Below are 22099 nucleotides of genomic sequence, written 5' to 3'. Positions count from 1 at the left end.
ATGTGAGGGTGAGGGGTGCAGATTGGCAGGGTGGGATAACAGAACTACAACAAGAGAAGAAGGATCCCAACACAAAACGTCAACTCTCCTGCTCATCGGATGCTGCCTGGCCTGCTGTGTTCCTCCAGCTCCACACTGTGTCATCTACACCAAGAGAGATTCATGGTTTTACTGAAAAAAAATGTTTAAAAGTAAGTTCACAGAATAGAATTGTATTCATCCTGTAAATAAACATTCTAGCATATACTACACTGTACTGTACAATACCGTATTGAAGCCAACACATTCATCCCAGCACACATCAATGACAAAAACTTGATTTGTAATTACATTAAATATTACCAAAAATGCGAAAGGCTTAGGAATGATTAAATTGCAACGGCTGAAAGCAGAAAAAGGTATGTTTCCATTGAACTTTTATATATCCTTGCCAGATGTCTTGCTATTATTGGGTTTGGTGGGCTCTAGGACCCAGTCGCGGCCCTCTGCTGGCAGTAGAAAGGCAGCGCTGACTCCTCCTTATCTGTAGTGTCAAACTTGACATCACCCTGAAAGCCGTGCATGGTAACTTCCACAGCGATCACAGCTCCCTCAGATCATTGCTGGCATGCTTCACAGAGATATGCTCCACTCACAGCCGATCACAGCTCCAAAATGGCCTTGGGTTTCCAAATCAGCATTCTCTCTCTGATCCTCTGCCGTGTTATCTGCGGGGTACAATCGATTGGCCATTCTGCAAATGAAGGTAAGAATTAAAAAGAGAGATCTGAACATTATTGCACACTGAAGTATTAGAGACGGTCTAGCACACACCGAGTGGGTGGTACTGTACGGCAAGAAGCTGCGCTTCCATCATCTTTTAAGGTGGTCAAGCGCACAATTCAGCAATAATAATTAATCAAAACGAGTGCAACAAATAACTTCAATCACGGCTCATTATTATCGCTGCGATATTTAAACGCTACTATCAGTACTATCGTAGTAAAACAACGTTAAATGAAATCAATGAGAGGGTCAGGTTGAAATGAGGAGAGAAAGTTTAAGCAGTATGAGATTCTGTGGTTAGCGAGACAGGAATAAAGGGAATTATGTAAAAACTAGTTCATCTTTCCTCTGTTATTTTGACAATTCGGACATGGCACGGTAAGTTGAAAGATCCACGCAGGAGTTATAACGACAGCCACATCTAACAGAAACGCGTGGGACGGGAAGTAGTGTCACCTGTATTTAAGATCTGAATCAGTAAATAGTGTTTGGAATGTGTTTATATTGTGAAGCCTATTCTCACACGACAGACTAAATGACTCTTCATCCTTCGTCGATTCACTTTTCTAAGTATTCATATTAAAGGCACGATCATAGCAAGTTGTGGGAGTTTTCAATTTCTGCACCGTTGTTTCTCTCAATGAAGATAGCGTCGGGAAATTTAAAAGCACGCAGAAGAGAGAAACTTATACACCTGATGTGCTGTTCTGTTATCGGGGCTTACTCGCTTGAAATTGCTTTTTATTATTAAACAGTCCTATAAGAGGAATTAACCGGTCAGGTTGAGATGAGGTCCTGATATGCCCCGTGCATCGTTGACATTTGTTTTAAACCTTAAACCTTAAAACTTTTTTTTTGTAAACGGGTTAAAATCCATTTTCTACTCTGCGTAAGTCGAGAATTTGAAATGACTTTATTAAATAAAAGTGCAAGCTATCTAGGATTGGTGTAGTCGGCCTAGAAACAAGGTATTTTTTCGGAACCCAAATTTGACCTGTATAGTTCTGTATTGCCATAAACTCACCTTAAAAAATACAGAGACAGTTGTGCGACTACAGGCCAATAACCCAGTCTCCACGGCTTATTTACTTCTTGAATAAACCCCCAGAGCTGACTGAATCTTGTACACAAAACAATTATGTTCAACTCAGACAGATTTACCTTAGGTAGTGACAGAAAGAGTTATAGCGGTGGTCAGTCGTGTTTAAATTTAACTTTGTAAAACTGAATGGGTTGACAAACTCGGCATATTGTGGTCGGGAGAGGGGGAAATAATTTGATGGAAAGACTATATTATTCCTAATACCAGATTATTAGATAAAGACAAAATATAAAGTACAAGGTGACCGCACGCATGTGCTTTAATCATACTGGATTTATTTTGACAATGAATTCGTACTACACAGAAATATGTTATCATGTATGATAGATGTCACGATGCGAATTAATTGAAATGAGTGGCTCCAACATTTAAATGAGTTTTCTATTTGGTAAAAGGGCATTAACAAAACTGCTCACTATTGCTGTTCAATGCTCGATGCACACATCAAATCTTACGGCCAACACTTAGAAGTTTGATCAGAAATTCCACGTTTAATTTCATTTCTATTACCTGACAATTTACGAAAACTTCCTGACCATAGGCGATCCGCTGAAGGCTCCCTGTAATTTACCTGCATGAGTGTTAGAGAGTTTTATTTGCATTAAGTTTTACATTTAATTCCCTGTATTCAGGCGGGCTTTCCAAAGAATTTTAAATGCACATTTATTTCATCTTCAGTTTGGTGGTTCATTTTGGAATTGCGTTTATAACAATAGAAACTTTTAGAAACGGCGGCCTGATTTGTTGTATTTATTTTGTAGCATCATCGAGTAAAATCTGGAAATAGATCCGTCGGGAAGTAATTATTCAATTAGTTGAAATCTGACCAGTGTGGGTCACTGCAGAGCTTTCCTGAGGAAAAAGGAGAGGAATCCGGGCATCGAGGGGAACAAACTTGTTCACTTTCATAGATTAAAACAAAGTTACTTTACTCCGGCGTTTTCTGTCCAATTTGAAACGAAGGTCGAAGTATTACTGTGACTCGGGTTAAATAAATAAAGTTGGTAGAGATTCACACAAATGCACCGGTCAGTTAAAAGGCTGAAGTGTCAATATGAGGCTTTAAACTTAAATGTTTTGTTTTGAAATTATTCCATACTGCATACAGTCACTCAACATTGTGTCAAGAAATTAAAATTCCCCTTGCTGCAATTTTGTTTCCCCTTAATGTTTACACAAATCATTTCGGCGTTAGCTGGAATGAATCAAACTTTCCCGTTGTTTTAAGATATTTTCAACGAATGCAAACAATGAGCAGGAATGTTTGGTTATCCAATTAGTTGTTCCACGCGCTGAAGCAGGCATCTTTGTTTTAGAGGCAGTCAACGTGTTCCCCATTTTACAAGCTGTGCCGTGCACTTGGTAGGACGCAATTCAATTAGGATTCGGATTTTGTAAAATGGTCGGGATTTGTTTCCCATGGGTTGAGAGGTTTTAGCATGACCTCATCTGCAACACGCTCTTTGAAACTCCAAAACTATTACCAGCTTGCTTTTTTTTAAAAAAAAAGCAGTTTCCTCAACGCGATGTTCTGCTACGATTAACAAGATTGAAACTTTCGCTCTCGCCAATCTCCCATTTAAAATATTACGATTTCCCATGTAAACATTACACAAATATTAATTGATGTGAGAATGTGACACGTAAAGGTCGCGATTAGTTCTGTTTCCGCGTATTTCCAACTAAATCACTTAGTTTTGTAATTTGGGATCGGTAGCCTATCCAAATATAGGGACGGTCAGCTGGTTAAGCTGTAAGTAGTCCGTGTCTGCCTCTCTAAGTGTTGGACCCACTACCCAGTTTGAAGCTTAATTTTAAATTGCTGCGAGCGAGACATCTGTCACTTTCCATTGGGCCAATTTAACGGTTGTAAATAACAGAAACTGGATGAGGAGATAGGGTTATTCCTTCGGTTGAGGAAGCAATTGAATGTTTTGGACTAAGCTTAATGAGGCAGCGCCGAGGGGGCGGGCATGGGGAGCCTTCAAGCGTCAACACTTGCCAATCACATTTCGCATACTCCGGCCCGGTCCTACCTTTTTGTTAGTGGTATTCTCCCACAGATGAGCGTACGGTTACTCAGTAAAAGTGACCGCCCGTGTGGATAAAGTAGGCGGCTAGTTTTATGCTGGACTGGTGGTCATAGACTCGGGGATGGAAATCTTTGCTAGAACTCGCGTTCCCTACGATAGGGAAAATGTAATAGACTAGCCTAGGAGGGTCCACTTTGGCGGTCGGTTTTAAGAAAGCAGAAAATATAGCGATAAATCTGTGTGTGTGTGTGTGTGCGCGCACATAGGATACCCGGGTCTGTTCTACCGTCTGAGCTGATCAAAGCACTGTTTAGACAGCTCCACACACTAAAAGAAGCAGACACGACCATCATTTAAATGCTAAGTGAATACAGGAACAATATAATCTTCAAAGCGGCGAGGGTGAGGGTTTTTTTTTGGGGGGTGGGGTGTCCTGTGTTGGCTAGATTGCTGCAATGTGTTGGAGCTGACAGCCCTCTGGGAAGGGGATGGTAGTAGCCCGGGAGAACACATTCTGGGGGTACAGAGGGACAGAGAGGCGAGGGAGCATTAGGCGAGACGCGGTGTGTCTCCAAGCCCCGCGTTCAACATCATCTTAATGCAGGACAAATGCATGGTGACCTTGTTAACCTCTCATACAATCCTCTGAATGTTGCCGGCGCCTTTCATGTGCTGCAACAATGTCAGAAAGGTCTTAATTGGCGTTTTGTTCGTGGTTGAGTTTCTACTCGATTCTCCATCTGACTATCAAATCCGTTTTTTTTCCCTTTTTAATGCATCAGAAAGCGGGCACCGTTTCCTCTATTTATTATGTATGCGTCGACGATGGCTTATTGAATTGATTACTTAATTTACAGGAAAAAATGAAAGTGCGCCGGTAGAAATGCTAGTCATTTTATTTTGAAATGGAATGTTTAGTGGAGTGTGAAGATATCTTTTTAGTTGGGTACAAAGAATCCAACTAATCACTGAAAATTAACAGATTCGAGTACCAAAACAGCGAGGCTCCCCACTATCGGGATTAATAGGGTAATAACTGCTAACTATCCATTGTCATTTCCAATTGAGAAATATAAGAATTCGGGTTTATTTCTAAACCATTAAAACCAAATAGTAATGATCGCAATGTAGCCTGATGGGCTTCGATTCCGTTAGTGTAAATAGAATAAAAATGAACTGCACACAATTTCAACTTTGTTTTATTAAAACAATGTAAGTTTTTCGCTAAGTTTTACTTTGAAAGTTTCTTTCATATACGTGACTTCATCCAGTGTTTACTATTGTTAGCATACCTAAGGCAATCAGTCCAAATGAGAAACCAATCATTGTACAGCTATAACTCACGGTAACTGATCTATACATGCGCAAGGTTTACTAGCACGAGTGCAGAATGCAGTGCTAATACCTATCAGAACTCGAAAAGAGTTAGCCAAATGCCAATTGTAGTCTTAAGGGCGTTCATTGGAGTGAAAATCAGCAAGATGAGTGCCAAGGCAAAATTCAAATGCCAATTAATTTATCTGTCTGAAGTACTGGAATGCTCTCCTGTTTCTGGTTGCATTCTGGCTTCAAATTAAATCTTTCACACTGACAGAATTCTCCACGCAACCTCTCAACGTTGATTCAGCTTTGCTTTGGAGATGCTAATATTTCTCCACAATAATTTATTATTGAATGAACTCGTTGAGAATTTTTCGTGTTAATACGTCTGCACTGTGGACATTTTCACTGCAATGTCTGATTTTTAAAGTTGACAAGTTTCAAGAGGAGAAAATTGCATCCCCCAAATGCATTCGCGTTTTAAAATGTATTCCTCTATATGAATTTAATGTGTACCAACATAAAACGTTAGGGGCACTTACATGATATGTTGAATGGATAAAATAATGATGGAATGTGGCTGTTTTGACTCGAATACCATTTTGCAAGTGAGTAGCACATTCAATATATAACTTACAGTATAATGAAACTCAATAAGCAGGGGTTTGAAATTTTAGTGATTGCATAGTGTATTTTATGTTGTTGAACTGTTCATTTTAAATGTGTTTATTTCTTATTTGAAACATTTGATATTCCAGGGCTGAACTAATCACCTGTGCCAGCAAATAACTGCAAAAATGCATTTAAAGAATTTAATTAAAAACGAAAAGAGCCAGTGAACTATTGAAGTTTTTTTTTTCATTGCAGTAGACATTGCATTTTTTTCTGTAGTGTGAACACTTCTAGTGGCTCTGAACTTGAAAGGAGAATTTCACAGCAAATTTTCCCTAGGTAAAGCAAAAAATAAACATTGCCGAACAAAATAACATATGCAATACTGTCTATAGGCTGCTTCTGAAAGGTGTTTGATCTGTTAGAAGGAATATGATCACAATTTCCCTGATAGCTCAGCTAGTTTATCCAGTGAGTGACTGAGCAATGCAGACACAAGGCCCCTGGGTTTTTGCACCAGTGCTCAGGGAGCTATAATTTATCTGGATTTAATATGTAATTTTGGCCTGTTTAAGTGCACAAGCTCCCACTCTTGAATGTAATCTAATGATGTGCAGTCCAAAGATGTGCAGGCTTCGTAGATTGGCCATGCTAAATTGTTCATAGTGTGTGTAGATGAGGTGGGTTATAGGGCGATGGGTCTGGGTGGGATGCTGTGAGGGTCGGTGTGGACTTGTTGGGCCAAAGGGCCTGTTTCCACACTGTAGGGATTCTATGGACTCTGACTGCAAGTATGTTTCTGTAGACACTGGGTATAAGGACATAATTGGTGGTAATTGTGATGTTTTCATAGTCCAGTAGTCTCCTGGTACTTATTGAAAATGGCCCCATTGCTGAAATCCTAAATGGTGACCTAGGTCCATTGTACCCTAGCAAATAAATCAAAACCTGTAAAATGTAAGGGAAGAAAGGATCTGAACATGTAACAGCAAATCCAATACCATCAGTGGAAGTAATTAATTTCGCAATAATTAGACATCAATTTTCTTTGTGGCTAAAGGGAATTGCAGTGCAATTGTAATGGTTAATCTGTAGTGTGTGGACGATATTACTTTTTAAATTTGGAAATAATTGCAATCATCATGTTGCTATTGTAAAAGGATATAAGAAAATTTGAAATGTGAAAAGGTTAATAGTTTATCCCTTTCTATTTCTCAAGGAAATTTGTGATTAGTTCAGCTCTGGAATATCAAATATTTCAAATAAGAAATAACACATTTAAATGAACAGTTTAACAAGATAAAATACACTGTGCAATCACTAAAATTTCAAACCCCTGCTTATTGAGTTTCATTATACTGTAAGTTATATATTTTTTCCTATCACCCAAATGAAACATTTTTAAATCAAACAACAATCCTTTTTGCAGATTGCAACTTTTATTGAGATCATCACATCAGGTACTGAACCATTTTGATGAGCTGTCTTTCTTCAGTGTAGACATGTGATTGTAGAAATCACTTATTAATGGAGAACAGGCATCACACAATAACAGTCCAACTAATTCTATCCAAAACCAATTTGGTCAACTCAATCCAAGTGAAGACAGCCAGGAGCATAAAGCAGAGTACAATAAGCTCATCAACATACTCTGTTCATTTGGAGAACTGACAAAAGTGCAAAGGATAAGCCATGGCCTAATTTAAGTAATCATACCATCTGCATAAGAAATCCTCTTCTCTACATAAGATTGAATGAATACACATTTGGATAATGGAAACATAAATAGGCAGAAACATTGGTTTAAAAAAAGTTGTATGTGGATTACTTTTGAGGTTTAGTTTGTTATTCTGATTTTTGTTCACTTATATTTCAGATATCATACTTTGGCCAATCAAAGTTATACCTGACACTGATGTTATCCATTTGTCATTTTATCTTTTCTTTGTAATTATCACAGTCCAAGGGATGTATGCTTATGAATACCTTTCAAGCCAGATCCACAGGTTCACAATATGTTGCTATTCTCCATTTCTCTACGTGGTTAGGATAGTGCTCATTAACTGCAAGGAAAGGAACCATTCTCATATGTGACTAATCATTTGTCAATCATGACCAAAATTATGGCTTGATGCCCATTTTGGACTATGGCCACATAGTAAATAGAGTATTGCAGCAAAATATGCTGCCACAACACAAATCCTTTACTTGCAAAGCCATTTTCATTATTCACTCATGCCTGCAGCACTAGTGAGTTCTGTCCTTTAAACACTTGTGAAAAATGCAACCCATGCACATATACACTATTACTGTTGAGATAACCTATATTTCATGTAGAGTTTGAAATGAGTGAAGAGATTGTCAGAAGGGGAGAGCTGAGTGCCAGCTAGATAATTAAGAGCTGATAGGGCTGGAGATTAGTAATGGCAGCTGTGGACTGGTGATTGATGGTAGTAACCACAGCGTTAACACTTTGTTAAAGTAGAGCCAGCTCAATCCTATCACTTCACACTCATTGACTGCATACTGCATTATTGTCTGTCATGTGCACAACTTGTTCTGACATTATCTGTGGATGTATGATGTGACATCTATACGATACTCCCAACTAGATTCTGACCAATGATATTCAAGGTATAACTACTGCAGTCAGCACTTATGGGTCAGGGCTAGAAACAGGATTAAGCATCTAACCCTTTGAGCCTCTTGCAACATTGATAGAATAATGTTGGAAGAAAGTTCTACAGTGATGTTTCAGTGTAAAGTTGGCATAAATCAGTTGCATACACATCTTCCTTCAGCTTTTGTGCTGAAGTTGTGCAAAAGCTTTCCAAGAAGTTTATCATATTCAATCTGTGGTGCACATGCTGTGAGCTACTGAAGCATTGTATGACAGAAAGTGGCGCACAAGCAAGTTCAAATAATATCACAAGTGAAACTCAGTTTCTTTCTCTTAAATTTGATTCCATTGAAGTTGTAAATTTGCTTCTAGTGGAAACTGTTGAGTGATGTGGTGAAGTCTTTGCTGCAAAAAGGCACATTTTGTACAACAGATTGCAAACACCGACAGCAAACTTGAGCTTCATATTTGTGAGAAAGAAACCTTTCATTGCAGTCTGTGCAACTTTGTTAACATCAGGCAAAACATATATGGCCAACATTATGAAATTGTGATATGAAATTTACTGGCTTGTAGGTGGGAATGGTTTGGATGTGATATACCTAACTTGGGAACAGGGGTATGCCATTTAGCCTATCTAGTAAGCTTGGTTGATCTGAATGCTATCAGTGCAACCCATCCACCAGTATTGTCAATAGTGAGCTTTGCAGATTACCGTTATCATTGAGTTTTATGCCCCTTGCATAATAGCTTTCTGTGCCTCCAGTGAGGTTTAGACATTTTAATTCTGTCTCTAGGGGATTTCTATAATAAGGAATACAAAATTCATTACTGTACAAATTTGGAACAGAAAATGACTATATTTGTTGACTCTGATCATTGTTCAGCTCTTTACCCGAGCCATGAGTTCCCTTAATTGCATCGTGCTCGAAAGTGAAATTGATGGTTGCACCTTGTAAGTCATATCAAAGTGACTGTATCACATGATAAAATTTGTGCTATATCATTATCATATTTTATTTCATGGCTTTTTGTAATTTAATAACATTTCTACTATGTACACCTAGCTCATTGCAGGACATTTTGAAGATACTGTATTGTCCTGCCAGCTCTTGAGCTAGGTAAGTGTCTCTGGCAGATTGCAGAAGAGTCTTACCAGCTTGTCAGAAGTTACAATGCCAGAAAAGGCACTTGCAACATGAGTACTAGGTAGTGCATATTCAATTGTCTTTTTGAAAAGTCAACACTCAGTAATGCCATTGTGACTATCACATACTTAACCTTGCATTCGTGCAATTAGGATAATAGCCAACAAAGGGATTTTAACCATTACAAATACTGCATTCCTGTATCTTAGAACATCATTCTCACTTACAAACATTGAATTTTTTTATAAGATGCAGAGAAACCATTTTATTTATACATTCATATTAAGCAGGGGAAGAAAATGCAGATATGACAGTACAAAAGCAAAATACTGCAAATATTAAAAACCTGAAATGCATTTTGTATTCCAAATTCAAACATTAATTCACTAAAAGACCAGAATCAGAAATAAAATCTCAAACAATAGCTGACAGATTTAATTGCAACCACCAATAATATTTTAAAAATGATGGTTTCCGGAATCTTTCTGTAGCCTCTTTGGTATCAAGCTTCTTTTATAACTCCCTAGGGTGGTTGTCTTCTATCCGTGCATCTGCCTATCCTTTCCGTAATTATACACTCTCAATAGTGGTCAATTCAATGGTAATTTAACCTGAAGGTACCTCTTGTATCTTGATCTTGTTGAGATCATATTTCAAAAAAACCTTGTGAAATATTGTTTTATGTGAAGGATGTTATGGAAGTATAAGTTGTTTCTGCACATAGTTGGAAATTATCTTGTTTTATTTGTTACACTGGACAGTAACCTATCCAAACACCAGGAGGCTGGAAACATAATAGGATACTCAGATCTTTGTGTTAGAGAACAATCCATCAGCACATAAACACTTCCTCCGCTCAATTATTTCTGTATTATTATAACTTGTACTCAGTTAGTTTTTCCACATGCTGCCAGGAAGGAAGGTCACTTGATGCTCAAATAAAACAAAACCACATATTGTTGTGTCAAAACAGATTGCAACATAACTGAACTGAATTCTGTGATTAATTTTCATGCACTTTCATTATTCACAAGCACATGCATTTAAAAGACTTTTACTGAACAGCATGATCACACCTTTCTGGAATAAGTAAAATGCTTCATATACAATAACCTGGGGAGGTGACAGCCTAATGGTATTATAGCTGGGCTATTAATCCAGCAAACCCAGGTAATGTCCTGGGGCTTGGGTTCAAATCCTGCTACAGTGGATGGTGACATTTGAATTTAATAAAAAATCTGAAATTAAGAGTCAAATTATGACCATGCAATGTTTTCAATTGACAGGAAAAAAAGACATCTGGTTCACTTATATCCTTTAGGGAAGGAAATTTCTGGCTTACATGTGACTCCAGACCCACAGTAATGTGGTTGATTCTTAACTGCCCTCCAGGTAATTAGGGGTGGACAACAAATGCCCACATCTTGGAAATGAATTTTTAAAAAAAAACTTTGAATTGACTTATGTAGACAAATATAGCAGTCATTTTTCACAGTGCAAGATCCTGGAAACAACATTGTGATCAGCCATAAATCTGTATTTATTGTCTTCGCTGTGTTCGTTGAAATAGAAATATTAGCTAAAACATTGGAACAATTCCTTGTTCTTCTCAGAATAGTGTCACTGCATCTTTTCACATTCAATTCTCTAAAACAGATAGAAATATCTTGTTTCAATAGCACAGCCAAAGGGTAGCATATCCACGCAGGCTGAATCCCTGAATACTGTGCTAGAGTGTCAGTCTAATTACCTGCTCAAGCCTTGGAATGGCTTGAGCCCACAACCTATGACTTGGGCTCAAAGTGCTAACATTGAACCAAGTTGATATGTTGCAGAAATTGTCAGCTCTTTGAGATTTATTGCATGAACTATTTCCCATAATAGCATTAGCTTTCTGTTACAGCATGTGCTAATTACAAGATAAAACTTCCAGTCCAAATCATGTCCCGCAGTTCCAAATTCAAAAGTGCGCTCTTTATTTTATCAGTGTGACACTTCAAGGTCTCATTGCTAATCATTCTAATTCTGATACATATGGTAGAAATGTTCCCTTCTGAGAAGCAGCAAGGAATATGTATGGAAGGAAGGATAATCAGATGTGTTGGTACCAGGGAAATAATGTTTCCTTTGGACAATCTTAGAAATTAACTTCTGACTATGGAGGTTCGTCATTGACCTTCCCAACCTGTCTCAAACTATGGCCCATTAAGATCAACTAATGCCATCTGAGGTACCTCATTCTGCTTGGGCTACGATTTGGATGAGGAAGAGCTGGCCTACCCAAATAATTGTTTGATTAACTTGTGCAGACAAAACACCAATTTGAGGGGATCAGGTGAGTCTCTTAAATGGTACTAACTTGTGCAAGACTGAAAGACTGGTGGCTGTTGGGGGAGGGTAACAATCTGGCCCCATGATCCCCAACTCCAGAAATGCCCTCCAAACAATTCTTGTAGTACATCTTGCTTCTGCTTCTCCACCTGGAGGGTTGACAAATGTTGATATTCAGGCAACAACAGCAGTTTCTGGAGATAACAGTCTCTGAATGGCTGGCAGCTTCAAGCCAGGGTGGGTTGGAGGATGTGGGGTATTGCTTAACCAAGAAATGATGCTTCCAAAAGCAATGAAGTGAGCACTTAGATGCCTGATGGATACTTGATCTGTAGGCCTTTCTTGGTGCTGGTGTTGATGGTGTTGGGTGGGTATCTTGCAAATAATGGAGTAATGTTTGAAGACAAATCGGAAAATCCTAGCAAATTGACCATTAGCATTTGTACTTTGTTTTTCCCAATTGCCTGGAATGATAACAATGATCATAGAATCCCTACAGTGTGGAAACAGGCACATCCCCCTATAACCCACCTAAGCTACATATCCCTGAACACTACAGGCAATTTAGCATGGCCAATCCACCTAACCTGCACATGATTTAAATTAATTTAATATCTGACAGTTGCAACTACAGGTGTTTATTTAGTATTTATCCCTTGAGAAATTAGAAATGAAACAACTGTAAGAATGAATTTTTATAAGTATATAATTTTGCTCAACAATTTTTTGGACCATGCTCTGCTGCTGCTCCAGTCAGTGGTTGGTTTGAAACCTGGGGTCTGCAGACCCACCAGGGGTCCACAATATGAGGGTCTGTCCGCAGGTGAGCAACATAGATGACTACATTCAGCAATCCAGGTCAACAGTAAACAAGTAATTAGCAACCCGAGGTGTGTTCTGCAACCACTGTGCAACCTTCTTTCCTCTTGATTTTGGGCTCTTGATATCTCTGTGCTCTGCTCTTAGGATTTTCTGCTCTTGCTTCATTTCTCTGGCTCCCCTGGTGCTTTATATCTGTGTTCTGTTCCACTCATACTCCAGTTCTCCCTCTGCTCCTCCAGTGCCCTCTCCAGGTTCCTGTTTTCTCCAGGCTCTTGCTTGCTGCGTGTTTTTGTTTTCACTGTGATATACCTCCCTGTTGTTCCTCCTCTGCTCATGCTCCCTCTGTGTTCTGCATCCCTTGGATTCCTGCTTTCTCCAGGATACTGCCAGGAATAACCTGACTCCGCAGTGAGAAGCAAACACCCATCTCACTCATATTTATGAGTAAATATCTTTCCTAGAAGCATTTTTAAAATGGTTGGTGTGCAACACTTCCATATTACGTGTGATATAGAGTTTTAATTTGGATTTGTGTCCATTTGGATAAAAGTGCTTCATCAAAAAACTTCTGCCTGAAATGATTAATTTTCGTCAAGGTTTGCTGCAAGTCCTTTTTGAAATGAGGAAAATATTCCTTGGTATAAATGTATTAATTGGCCTTTTAGCATTGCAGTTACTACATGAAAATTTACATGATTTCATGTTAGAGCAGTGAACATCCTTGGCAGGTGGGGGTTTAAAGGAAGAGAGAGAGAAGAGCAATATTAATAAACAGTCAGTATATAATTGTTTGGAGTCCTTAAGCCAGAGACAGCTTGGTCCATTCAATTCTTGCTGCCTGGTGTCCAAAACATATTTCCATATGTTATTTTTAAAATTACTGTTGTACATAATGTTTGCTTCCAAAAGATTAAACAAATCCTTTTCTGACAGGAGCAAAATGGAATATATTCTAAAAGTTACCTATAGTGAGAAATGTGGATGCATGCTGGTACATTCAATAATTCACGTTTGCTACTTTTTTTTATTATTCATTCATGGGATGAGGGCATTGCCGGCTAGGCCAGCAGTTATTGCCCATCCCAGAGGGCAGTTAAGAGTCAACCACATTGCTGAGGGTCTGGAGTTACATTGCAGTCTAAACCAGGTTAGGATGGCAGTTTCCTTTCTGAAAGGACATTAGCGAACCAGATGTATTTTTCCGCTAATCGACAACAGTTTCACTCATAATTTCAAATTCTTTTTGCTTTCAATACAAATTCCATCATCTGCCATGATAGGATTCAAACCCAAGTCCCCAGAACACTGGCTCTCTGCATCTTTAAAGCAGATGTTCTTATCTTTACTTTAAAACAATCGGTACCTCCAGTTAAATTTGTGGAGAAGAGAATATGTTAAACACTTTGCCATTAGTAATTTCTGGCATCCTATTTTAATATTTTAAAACCAAGATATAGTTGAGATATAGAAGAGGAAAAGTTGACATTAATTGATTAATTTTATCTTCATGGTTTTGAAATGTGATTTTCAGAACATTAGCTTCACCACAGACAGTGTAAGCTACTTTAAGTAAAAGAAACTTTCAATTGCATTGGCATATCCTCAACCTAGTGGTTTGCCTGCAAAGTCTCAAAGTAAAAATTCTCATTCTAGTATTCAAATTCCTCCCTAATCTCTTGCTTCCCTAATTCTATATTTTACAACCATCCAAGAACTTTTCAATCCTCTGACCTGCCGCACAAGCAAGATTTCTTTTACCCCAGCCATGAAAGCCACGCCATTAATGGCAAACTCTGTAATTTCTTGCCTAGTACCTTTCCAACCCTCAACCTGCCCTTCCTCCTTTAGACATTCTGAAATCCTACTTTTTTGACCAGTCTTCGTATGTGGTTTGATGTCAGAGTTTGTCTGAAATGGTCTTATGAAGGGTCTTGAAACCTTGTACAAAGTTAAACAAATTGTCTAAATATAAGATATAGTCATTGTAATCTATCTTAATCTGGGTTGGTGCAAGTTTCTTTAAGAGACAGATGCAATGTGAGGCAAGTGTGCCTTGTGATTTGTATCTTGTGATTTAAGAATGGACCCCTGATTGGAATTATTGTAACTGTACGTTGACGTGATAGAATCATAGAATCCCTGTAGAAGCAGGCTATTTGGCCCATCAAGTTCACATCTCTGAACAGCATCCCACCCAGATCTACCACCCTTCCCCATCCTATAACCCTGCATTCCCCATGGCTAACACACCTAGCCTGCACATCCCTAGACACTACGGGCAATTTAACACATTCTTGGACTATGGGAGGAAACTGGAGCACCCAGAGGAAACCCACCTAGACACAGAGGATGTGTAAACTCCACATATGAGGTGGAGTCAAATATGAGTCCCTGGCACTGTGAGGCAGGAGTGCTAACCACTGAGCCACCATGCCAACCAATGATGGTTTAAGATAAAACTTTGATTGTCAATCGAAGGAAATATATCACATATAGCTGCATAGAAATCATGCATTTTTTTTCATATTTTGGATACTTAATATTTCCATAAGGTATTACTTTTGACTTGGAAGACAACCTTGCAATTAATCTCACAGTTCTGTAGTGTTCATCAACAATGAAAACCTCCCGGAATCACATGCTTGAGCCTACTTTCAAAATGAGTTTCAAGTCTTCAATACTTATGTCCACCTTCCAGCTTTTGCCCACCGTGTCTTGCCATATTCCTTTTTTTCTGTATTTTCATCTACTTTTCTTCTTCATTAAAAGTTATTTCAGTACTGTGTACCATAGTTTGGCCTGTGGCTGTGCAAGTTCTGCTGCATTTTCTATTCAATTCCTCATTGTCATGTGTCACTGAGTCTACACAGAAATCCAATTTTGAGCAGCCAGCTTTTTAGGAGTTGATGACTGAATTTTACTTCTTGTCTCACTTCACATGCATGTGGCCTTAGGCTGAATTTGGGGACTACACACAGAATGACTTTGAAATTACCTAACTTGATATCATGTAAAATTGCAACAGCTAATCAAAATATAGGCTGACTTTCTGTTGGTCATTGAGAAGGTCTGAGATCAAATCAGGGTCTGGAAGACATTGAATTTTGTGCTGATCATATCTAGAAAAACTCTACAATAGAGATAGTCATATAATATTTCTCTCTGTTTCAATATCAACTTGTTAATTTTTAAATGTAGTTAACTTACCTTTTAAATGTATTAACATTTCCATTAAAATGTACAGAGGAATATTGCTCAAGTTCATTGGGTGTTGTTCTATTGCTGCAGTACAAAATATACCAAATCTATTATTAACACAAAGGAACTTGCCATCATTTTATATTAATGTCATATTTTCACTGAGTTCCTAATTGCTTTTTTGGAAAAGTGGGTATTTTTAGAAGCATGGAATCAACTGGAATATACATCCCTATCACAATCATAATGCAATGATCGTATCAGAATGCATGGAGCAAATAATTAATTAAAATTACATGAAAAACATCAAAGCATGTATGCGATGACTACAGTTCTTGTTTAGGATGGTAGTGGATAGCCATGGATGGTTTGCAGCATTAACTTGATATGTGCCATTTATTGATTTGCTGCATGTCATCATATTAAAAACATTACTCGGGGTTAAATGATCAAATGCCTATCAATAACGGTATTACCACTAGATATGTAATTGAACTGTTATGCAATCTTCCACCTTCATTCATAATGCACTGTGTTCTAGCCCATCACTGCCATTTGTTTAGAATTAAACTGTAAGCCTTTACCTCAAAACATGCCAGCTGTACTTCACAAAACCACACCTGCCCAAGAACCACCCAGAAAGACTCCATTGTCAAGTTTAAATTGGGCCTTTGCCTTGGCCTGTTAATGACTGCCTATATCACACTTTTTCAAGACTATGGCATATTATAACATTTTCATATCAGCAAGCGACTTAGCCTGAACTTTTCAAGTCTGTTCAAGTGTGGAGATACAGTACAGTATGTATCTTCACAGTTGCATCTTTTGTAATGACTCAATAAGCACCTGCTGTCTTCCTGAGCGTTCCTGCTCTTCCACATAGGAGGCAGGGGCACTTGCCTGAAGCCTGCAAGGGCCTTCTATTCAATATGTTGATCAGGCTCTAATTATACCATCAAGGTTTGACTGTAATTATAACCTGACGACTGTCTATGGAAATTATTGTGCCTTTTCCATCAGACCAAGCAGGAAAGTAAAGGCGCCAGGGCCACAAGATAAATAAGAGGTAGATGGTTGGCCTTTTTGTTTTAAATGATTTTGTGTGATGCTAGGAGAAGTAGGAGTCTTCTGAATCTGAGAGGGAAAACATAGGTCATCCTTGACTCAGCCACCTGTCCCAACTAATGACTTTAATGTCATCAGCCATTCATTCAGCCCCTTTGATGGTCTCTCGTTCTGTAACATTCTGCTCTCTATGGGTTTTTGAGTGGGAATAACAGATGAGGTGGAGTTAAAACATGAAGTTACTATCTCCTGGTGCTCATGCTAATGAGGTTGAAATGTTCTTCTATCTGTTGCCACTCCATCCCCTTCAGTGGTACCCTACCCCCACCAACCCCCACCCCTGGCCCTAATCCAACAACCACCAGAGAAAGACTGCAGTCTCAATTTTAAATTGGGCCTTTATCTTGGCCTATTAATGAGTGCCTACTGTTGCATATCACAGCTAAGATTCCTCATCAAAAGTAGACTGTTGTAACCTCCTATGGATCAAATAAATCTGCTGTTTAATGGATGTCACAAGCTGTGGTTTAATGCTTTCCTGAGTCTTGCAGCTTTGCTGTTAACTGTTCATTGCAGTTTCCTTACATCCTTCTGCCTACACATCAGCACAGTAACGTTATGTGTTACTGTTTCCATTTGCACTTCAGAATCATAGTTAATGCATACCATTATATAAAATAACAGCTGCTGTGGAGGATGTCAAGAACTGTCATTCATCATGTTATATCCTGATATTTAGAGGCCGTTAGTCCTGTAGTTTAACAATCCATTTGTTTCATCAGTTGAATTACAGCCAGAAAATTTTGACCACAGTCACTATCACACATATGTAGAATTGTCTCTTTCTCTACCAGAGCTAAAGTATCAATGCAAGGAAATAAATATTCTCTGGTTGCAGACATAACTGTTAAACTAGCGCTATGGCAAGTCCTTTGAACAGATGTTCTAATCTGTGATGGCGGTGATGATTCAATAAAACCTGCGAAAGTGTGGCTTGAATAATGGAGTAAAAAGGTGTTAGAATTTAACGAGAAAATCACAGACTAATGGGGCAACACTGAAGAGACTTCAGGAGGCTGACTGCAATTTCAACTTAACTAAGGGGTTGGGAGTAATTTGGAGTAGATCACTGGGATAAGTATTTGCTCACCCCTGTCACTGAATTTGACATGCATCGTACATTCTCCAGCGATATCTGTACTCCAATTACTTTCGCTTCTGGGTAACAAAGTTCAAATTGAAGAGTGAACTTGGTTTTGAAAAATTGTACCTAATGGATGATTATGAATCAGCTGAGCATTCTGCATTCTGCATTCCGCCTAATTTCTTTTCTCTAATAAAATTCATTATCATCTATTTCACTGAGCCATCCAAGTCGAAGGCTCCTTTCCCACCTCAGTGATTCCAGAACTAGTGGATTTTGAACACATAACTTTAACCTCCGTGCAGAACTAAGGGAATACTGCCTTCTTGGGAATGATCTTTCAGGTGTTAAGCCAATACCAGCTGTAAAAGATGCCAAGGATTTTGGGCCCTATTCAAAAAGTGAGCTTTCTTGGTGTCTTGGCAACCTCTCACTATTCAATATTGGTACAAATGAAATAATTGGTCAATTATTCATTTGCTCTTTGTAGGGTCAGGTTATCTGTAATACATGACAAAAGAACTTCCGAAGCAGTTATTTAACTATAAGGCATTCTGAGATGATCTGACGATGTTATGAATATGTGAATACATATTTTTCTTCATGCAAACGTGCAGTATCAATACACTCCCTATTCACAGGAGCAGTCCAGTGCACTGAATTTTCACATAATCATAAACATCAAAAGCAAACATATCTGTTTTAAAACTGTTGCACTTAAACAGGTGACAGAACAATTTTTGTTCAACCGTGATAATACATTTCTCTCATTCTGAGCCAAGAATCACATTTCATGACAAATTAATTGTGTATTTCTCAAGATTCAATTGTACCATATAATCTCTGACAAAAACAAATTAAATTTGACAACCCCAAACAATAGGCATATTTAACATTGAGATAAGTAAGCAGTTCCACAGTTGAGGTTCAAGGAGAATTTGAGAGCCCATCAATACAACAATAAAAACACTTCACAAAAATGCAAGACATTTCACAGGAGTATTGCCAAATACAATTTGACACTGAGCCACAAAAACAGGTACGAGGGCAGAAGGACAAAGGTTTTGTCAAGGAGGTGAATTTTACTGAGTGTGTTAAAGGAGGACAGCGAAGTAATATAAGTTAGGGTTTCAGTTCTAGATCTCAGTGCCTCACTAGTTGAAGGCATGTCTGTCAGTAGTACTTGATTAACATGTGTTTGACTTTTTACTTTAGATATTGTAATTCTACCACCAGTACCGTAAAATCTACTACAGCAAAGTTAGCACTGATGTGTATTTTGGTCGTATTCAGTACATGATTGTTACAAAATGTGTTTTTTTTTATTTTGGAATTAGTTTACATTGCAATTGGGATTTATATTAAGTCTTATATCAGTACTTCTGTGCAGAAATGAATTGGAAAAGACTTGCTACGTTGGGAAATCGCACTCTGATCAGATGTGCATTTATTTGAAATTGAATGTCTTGATTAAATCGCATGAGAGACTGTGACCCTGAAGAAGGTTTGGTGAAGAAATGTGGGACTTGTTGTTTATTAGTTGTTCTCTGTTTCCACAGTTAACCTCCTGGATTCTAAAGCAGTTCAAGGAGAGCTGGGATGGATATCTTATCCGATACATGGGGTAAGTGCAGAACTGCAACCTGCAAAATGTACATAACCGGTCCTGTTTTTGACTTCACTGAAAGATGGGTTGAAGGCTATGGCAGAAAAGTGGCAGCAAAACTATGCTATTTAGAAGCATACACTTATAAGTTAAGGTTTAATGATACTGAATGTTTCTGCTTGAAACAACTTCTATGTTCAAAATATAAACAGCATTGTATCTCGTGCCTGTATCTTCAGATTAATTACTTCTTTCTTTGTAAATACATGCTTCAATCTTTCATTTGGCTCAATGCAAACTGAAATTGCAGACAGGCCACTGGAACTGTAAGTGTTGACAACAGATTGTGTTAAACTGCAAGTGGTCCATTTGATCCTAAATGAACAATCCTTTTAAATAATAAAACCAAAGTTCGGGGGAATCACTTTAACCGTGGGGGATAATGAACTAGTGATCTGGTACCTGGGATAATTGGGTAGAATGCATAATAAACAACCAATCTGATGTCCATTTTACACTATTTTCCTTCAGTAGAATGATTTCTCTTCCTGCTCCACCCCAATCAGGCTTTCCTCACATCAAGTAAATATAAGGGGTGGTTTTCTGAATTCATATCTCTGGCAGGGAGCCCTGCCTGCTGGAGACATACATTGTCAATTAGAGTGGGCAGGGGGATCTTGTGGCACAGTGGTAGTGTTCCTACCTATGAGCCAGGACGGCCCAGATTTAAGACCACCTACTCCAGAGGTGTGTAATGATGTCCCTGAACAGATTGAATAGAAAATATCTATATTGAGCATCAAAATTAGGCTGAGAAAGGGATAAATCATCAATGAGACCAACCGCTTGGTCTTTATCCAATGACCCATCTGGAAAGTGTGCTTGTGTAGGATAATGTAAGAATAGATTATGCATGATAAATTGCTAAAATGGACAGGGTGCTAACAGGTGATTTTATATTCCAAATAAGTGGCAACTTCAGAAATGGAGAGTAGTATAAATATGGGAAAAAGTTTCTGGCTTTCACATCAGAACTGTTAGGTATTTCCTTCAATCCACTTAACACATGTAGCAAAGTTTAAAGTAGTTAAGCAGAAACAATCTATGCTTCAGCTTGAAGCTGTTTAAATCTTTTACTAAGTGTTTTAAATGAACCTATTTATACTCATACCCATTTAGAGACTACGCTGTCTGGATTTGGATATATCCTCCATCTGTTCCTTGAGTTTAGTCCTTATTTAGTTCATATAGTACCATTTGTCTCCCACATGCACGTATTTCACATACATTTAACTGGCATGGCATGTGCATCATCTATAACAGTCTGTCGTAAATCTTCATGTTTTATAGGGTCTAGCAAACATGCCAAGCAGAAATATGATTTGTATCAAATAACGTAATATAAAATTATAAATATGAAGATTTGTTGCTGTAAATTCAAATAGTTTTGTCATCGAAGGGATGTAATAATGGTAAAAAGCAACACAACCATTTCCCAAAATATCATACCTGGACCATTTCCCAGACAATTCTGTATCATCCTCAATTTGGCTTCTATCACTGTAAGCCATAATCTAACACATACACAGACCATTTTAATTTAGGAATAATGGCAGCATGAAGTGTTCAACAAATCACAGTCTTGACCATTTCTGAAAATACCATGTAATTACAGACCATTACCCACACTTGATATTTTAATCTCTAACCAAAGCTTGAATCAATACTGATGTGGTTTTCACAGCTAAGTTTTTGTTCAAAAAAATTGGAAGTGAAAACAAACTCAGCCAAAAAGCAATTCTCACAATGGGACAAGTCTTAGCAGAATATTGCAGAATGGGTAATAATGAGTGGAAAGTCCTTGTAAGTCACTTTTGATTTTGATTTTCTTTGAAATAAACTGCAATCATTTAGGATGAATTGACCCCACACCCCCATCCTCCCCCACAAAAAATAATGTGTTAGGATCAAGTGAGATATTAACGTTTTTACAATCTTAAAATGACCTCAACTGCCCCTTTTCAGATTTAACAGGGATGGAAGGAGTAGGCAGCCAATCCACACAAAGAAGAGATGGCTATTTAATATTACAATAAGACTAGCAATGTTAAATTTAGCCTGCAGGTTTAACCCTGGCCAAGCGGGTTTCCAAGGCTTTGTGGAAACTCAACAGCTGAAACGAGGGAAAAACAGCTTCGGAAAAGAGCAAAGTGTAAATGATTTGGATGTGAATATTGGAAGTATGGTTAGTAAGGTTGCAATGACGCCAAAATTGGAGGTGTAGTGGATAGCAAAGAAGGTTACCTCAGAGTACCACGGGATCTTGATCAGAT

The 22099-nt window shown here is 38.2% G+C and overlaps 1 protein-coding gene across 2 annotated transcripts in view; it reads left to right on the top strand.

Annotated features, from left to right (window-relative positions):
- The first annotated feature begins 561 nt into the window (after positions 1 to 561).
- epha3 (eph receptor A3) overlaps positions 562 to 22099 on the top strand; it is a 236833-nt gene continuing 215295 nt past the window's right edge. The window contains exons 1-2 of one of the 2 annotated variants that reach the window (XM_048603132.1): positions 562 to 745; positions 19720 to 19784. In XM_048603132.1, coding sequence (XP_048459089.1) covers positions 562 to 745; positions 19720 to 19784 — 249 coding nt within the window. The remainder of the gene's footprint in view (positions 746 to 19719; positions 19785 to 22099) is intronic. The other variant, XM_048603133.1, reaches the window with a different exon arrangement.

The sequence above is a fragment of the Rhincodon typus genome, chromosome 11 (genome assembly GCF_021869965.1).
Source record: "Rhincodon typus isolate 14 chromosome 11, sRhiTyp1.1, whole genome shotgun sequence".
NCBI classification, from domain to species: domain Eukaryota; kingdom Metazoa; phylum Chordata; class Chondrichthyes; order Orectolobiformes; family Rhincodontidae; genus Rhincodon; species Rhincodon typus.
Note: the sequence above shows the minus strand (reverse complement) of the source record. Positions and strands in the feature narration are given on the sequence as shown.